The sequence below is a fragment of the Anopheles marshallii genome, chromosome 2, assembly GCF_943734725.1.
Source record: "Anopheles marshallii chromosome 2, idAnoMarsDA_429_01, whole genome shotgun sequence".
NCBI lineage: Eukaryota > Metazoa > Arthropoda > Insecta > Diptera > Culicidae > Anopheles > Anopheles marshallii.
Window position 1 is genome coordinate 7060001 of NC_071326.1, and position 5000 is coordinate 7065000.

Genomic DNA, 5000 nt, shown 5'->3' on the forward strand with positions numbered 1-5000 from the left:
AACATCGGCTAATGAGGAGAAAACAGGGTCGAATACGGGTACTACACAGCCACAAGACTAGAGGAGGGACAGAGGGGTTCTGAGGACTTGAGTAGCGGAAAACACAACCACAATCACAATCAGTAGAGATGAAACAGGATTTGTGTGTGTGTGTGTAGAAGTGGGAAATACACAGCAACATCATGATGACGATAAAACGCTTAATCCTATAGAGAGCGAGCAAAGGATACACCGGGAATGAACGTACGAGGGACGATTTGTGGGGCGAGAAGGGGTGATAGGTTTTGTAGGGAGGTAGTGTCTTTGGGCAATGGGAGGAGAGGGGGAGGGGGGGTAGACGCATGGTTTAAAACAAACACATACCTGTACTGAGCCGTGTCGGTCGGCCGGCGTGAGGTTTCCCAGCGTTCCGGTCTGCTTGGGCACGTCCGGCCAGGCGGCGACACCTCCTTTCGAATTCGTCTGCTATTCGACGATTCCGGCGATCAGTATTTGTCGGGGAAGTGACGACGACGACGACCGATAAGAGACGATGAAGTTTAAGGGAGAAGGTGGTGATCCACAATATAATCGATAGCATAACAATTACGCCATGATTTAAGATTGCATTTTGTTTTGTCGTTGGTGTTATGATAAAGGCGGAGGAAGAAAAAAAGAGAAGAAAAAGAAACATTGGTACGAAGATCTGTTGATTAAATGTCCGCTCTCGTTACGCTAACGCTCGTTTTGTAGCGCAGTAAAACACATCTTGCATAATGTGAGATGTTCGAATGAGAACACTAAGATTGGTGTGGAAAGTATCTATGTTTAGCGTCGAGGGAAGAAGAGCCACAGCATGTTTAATTAACGTACACAACACACACCTCGCGACCGTTGGCCCAATCGGAATAGGATAAATCTAAAGTGTAACACTCTCTAATGTACTTTTGCTTTTCATCACAAATAAGACACAGGGAGCGATTAGGTGATTCGGGACAACAAAATATTGATCGCAAAAACGGGTTACTAAAACAAGCCATGTTTGTATAACGACACTACACATCTTCCCACAAGAGGAGCACAAACAGTAAAAGAGAGTCGAACGGATACTAGCGCCATCTATTGGAAAATAGTTTGGTTGACGTTTTTGGCCCACTAGATGGCGAAACTACATGCTCAAATACAGGCAAAATACGCACACACACACACACACGAAGGGACACATGGAGCGAAGAGGACACACTGGTTGGAAATGTTGGACATCATGGTATAGGGAATTCATCTGATTTATCCTGCACGCACGGCATGATCACAACAACTGTGACAACTGTGACAAATGATGATGACGAAATGACACATCGGATGGATCAAAATTAGCAATAAATCCTCTAAAAACAGGTATCACAGGATGGGAAAAACACAGTTCCGAAAACGGCTGGTATCAAACCTCCACTATTTGGATAGTATCGTCATTCAGCTCCTCGTCGTAGTAGCTGAAGAAGTCAGCACCTTCCTGTAGAAAGAAACGAAAGCCAAACACAGCGACAAAAGTTGATGCGAATTATTACACCAGTGGTTGGATTTTGTGTATGCAACGAGCTAGAAGACGGCTAGTCGACTGGACGATATAGCACAACACCACGACACAACAGACAACGGGTAGAATCGTTCCATGAACGCACACAAACATACATCGCTCGGACGGCTCGGAGCACGCTAAACGATTACTAACTGGACGCTGTCAAGTAAATACGCGCGTAAACAAAAATGATAAGCTATGGCTATCGCGAAACAACAATCCACCTGGACACACTTCAGACTGTGTAAACACACAAATCGTTAGTTCAAGGTGACGATAATGGGAGGATGGCGACTCCGTCAGTATTCCGTCAACTACCGGCACGAACGGTTCCTGGTCCGGTCATTCGCTGCTAAAACCATTTCGCGTGCGTAACAACGAAGATGGAGGAATCACACCATTCGCCGCAGTCATCTGATCCGCTGCGAAGTTTGTGCGAGGAAGAGATAAGATTGTTGCGCGAATGTTACCGCTGTGGTCTACCCGGCACCTTGGAACCTTTTCTGTTCGTTGACAATCATCTGCGATGGTGCGAAAAGATTCGGGAGCGCTGTTCCGTTCCGACAGCTGCCGGAGGAGACTGGACCGTATCGCCCATTGTGTGGAAACGGTTCTTCACGCTAGCGACGGCTGATCGAGAGGAGTTGACAACGTCAGGCACGTTTGTCGCCATTACCGATGCAGCAAAGGTACGTTGTTCGTTTGTTACACGCCGCGTAATTTGTGTTGATTGTACTACGTTGCTTCGCAGTGTCCGACTGTAGTGTTCTGGACGTTGCAAGAAGATTTGTCTAGATTGCAACGTGCGCTAATGGAGACGGATCGAATCCAGTGGATGAACGATCCCGCATTTAGTTGCGTTGCGCTGGAACACTACACGATGCTCCAGAGCGTTCTACAGCGGAAGGCGCCTCATCTAATATTCCGCAATTCTACATTCTTCCGTTTGCCTAATGAAACAGCTATAGCACTGCAGCTCAGGTGCGTATGCAAATGATAACAAATCGTGTGTTGAGAAGATGAACCTTCTCGTTCGACTCTCTTAGCATTCCGGATGGTTACGAGATACTGCCACTGCATGAGTCGTACGCCGACGAAGTTAACGACACATGGCCTCACCGTTACGCAGGCTCGGAGGAGTACTATCGATCATTACTGCGCCTGAATGGTGGACTTGCATTGGCAACACGTAGCACACCGCCGGAAACCGACAGACAACCGAAGCAGCTGGCCGGTTGGATACTGACAAACGAATACGGCGCACTGGCCCATCTCTATATCCAGCCCGCCCATCGAAACCGAGGTCTGGCATCGGTGCTGGTGAAAGCTTGGGTGCTTCGGACGATTGAAGCCTGGCAACGAGACGTCAATGCCCATGGTTCCGAAGTGATCGCATACATTATGGACGTAAATGCCGCATCACGGACGCTCTTTAAGAAGCTGGGATTTATTGAGATGTCCAAATCTCGTTGGTCCAATCCTACCACCAAGCAGTGATCGGCAATATTCTATCACCCACCACACACTGCAGCAGCTTGCAGTAGATTGTCTTGCTATGAATGATGAACAGGTGGTTTTGCAACATACGAACTACCAGCTCTGAATTGCAACGAGAGAGCAGCGGACAGCGATGAGATCCAAAAATATCCGCTGACCTTTGGGAGTGTTTTGACGGACGGTTCGGAATGATGCAGGATTGTAGGTTGAGGTGAATGTGATTGAGAAGTGAGTTGGAAAGCAATTTGAGCGCAATCGTGTGTCACTTTACGTACAATCTTTTTCGGGCAGGAGTGAGTGTGGGAGAAAATTATTTTAAAAGGCGGAAATCAATCGATAATTTAAAAAAAAATATATGCAAAACATATTCGTTCGCAACTGCAACGTAAATGGGATCTTAGGAAATATTGAACAAACCAAAACAAAAAAAAACACATATCTGTGTTCCAAATAAACATGCCCAATTAAAACTGAAACAAATTCTTGTTTGTTTGCTGTTTGCTGGCAATCAAAATTAAGATCGAAAGGAGTTTCTCCAAAAACGAATAGTACCAAGTTGTACAAAGTAGAACAAATAAACGACTAAATCACAACATTAGTGTACAGGTGGTTGTTTGCATGAGTTGGTAAATGTGTTTTGGACAAAACATTGCGAATCGGTGTGTGTGTGTGTGTAATGTATGATTTATACACAGTCAGCAGGTACAAACTGAAACCAAACATAATGTGTTTCCTGTTGCTCAAAAAAAACATTACGGAATATGCACAACGTCGATTCTTCTCCAAAACGGAACAGAGCGAAAGCACACGGTGGCTTCGAAGAATAGTGTTAGATCGGTACACGAAACACTACACACGCACACACATACACACGGTCTGATAAGGAAATTATGATCCTAAGCAACCGCCATTTTGATGGAGTTTTATCGTTGTGTGAAAGTGCAATGCCACGGATATGCATCGATGCACATCCAATGCACACACTACAAACAGGACTTGTTTTAGTTTCAACCCGAAGATGGTATGAGTTTTGTTTGCCGTTCGCTTATGGAAATGGTGGGAAGGTTAGACGACAAATTTGTTATAAGTTTGTTGCCCAGACAAATGAATGATATATTCGATTGGATGCACAATTTGTTAGAAAACAGAACAAAAACAGCCGATGGCGATCTCGGATCCCCGGGCCGGAATGTTTAATGCAATTATTGTTATTGTAGAACGATAAATACAATGCAGATGAACGTTATATGAACAACACGTTTTGTAATGCAAGAATGTGCAACAATCGCACCAGACAAAACCAGGGTGGTAATGAAACGTTTTTTTTCTTTGCGGGTCATCCCTTTTAATCTCCATCAAGACATAGACTATTTGATTTGTAATGCATTGTGTGCTTTACGGGAAATGGATGCAGGATAACATGATCAAATGTAACCTAATTTTGACACAACACGCAGGAGAACCACATTGCCCATAGAGCAATAGGTGATGCAACTCATATTCATTATAGTAGTACATGACCATCTTACCTTGTTCGCTGGTGTATGTCTTTCTCGGTTTGGCGAAACAACGACCTCATGACCGGTCTGTAGCGAACCGACGGGCGTTGACTGTGGGGAACGAAGGAAAAGGGATGAGCCGTAAGAAGGTTGGTTTTAAAACAAAATATTTTTACGTTTTATAAGCATGACGATGCTTAACGAAATGGAAGATTTCAGTGTATATACGATACAACAATACGAGCGAATACGGGAGAGGTTACGTGTAGCTTACGTGTTCTGACGATACTAACGGTGACTGAATACACACTATAGCAATACGACACACGTAACAAGTGTGACTATGGGGCACCATTAACTCAACAGCAATAGGAACTCAATCATTCTCCACACCTGATGGCATTTCGGTTAGGCTAATTGAATTGAATTAAGTTTATGATCGATCG

The 5000-nt window shown here is 44.7% G+C and overlaps 1 protein-coding gene across 6 annotated transcripts in view; it reads right to left on the minus strand.

The window, feature by feature from the left end:
* LOC128715356 (casein kinase I) overlaps positions 1-5000 on the minus strand; it is a 36683-nt gene that overhangs the window by 5350 nt on the left and 26333 nt on the right. For 2 of the 6 annotated variants that reach the window (XM_053810258.1, XM_053810250.1), the window contains exons 7-8: positions 4585-4665; positions 364-462 (exon numbers count right to left, since the gene is read on the minus strand). In XM_053810258.1, the coding sequence (XP_053666233.1) occupies positions 364-462; positions 4585-4665 (180 nt within the window). Of the gene's footprint in view, positions 1-363; positions 466-1426; positions 1493-4584; positions 4666-5000 lie in introns of all 6 variants that reach the window. The other 4 variants (XM_053810242.1, XM_053810283.1, XM_053810267.1 and 1 more) reach the window with 4 other exon arrangements.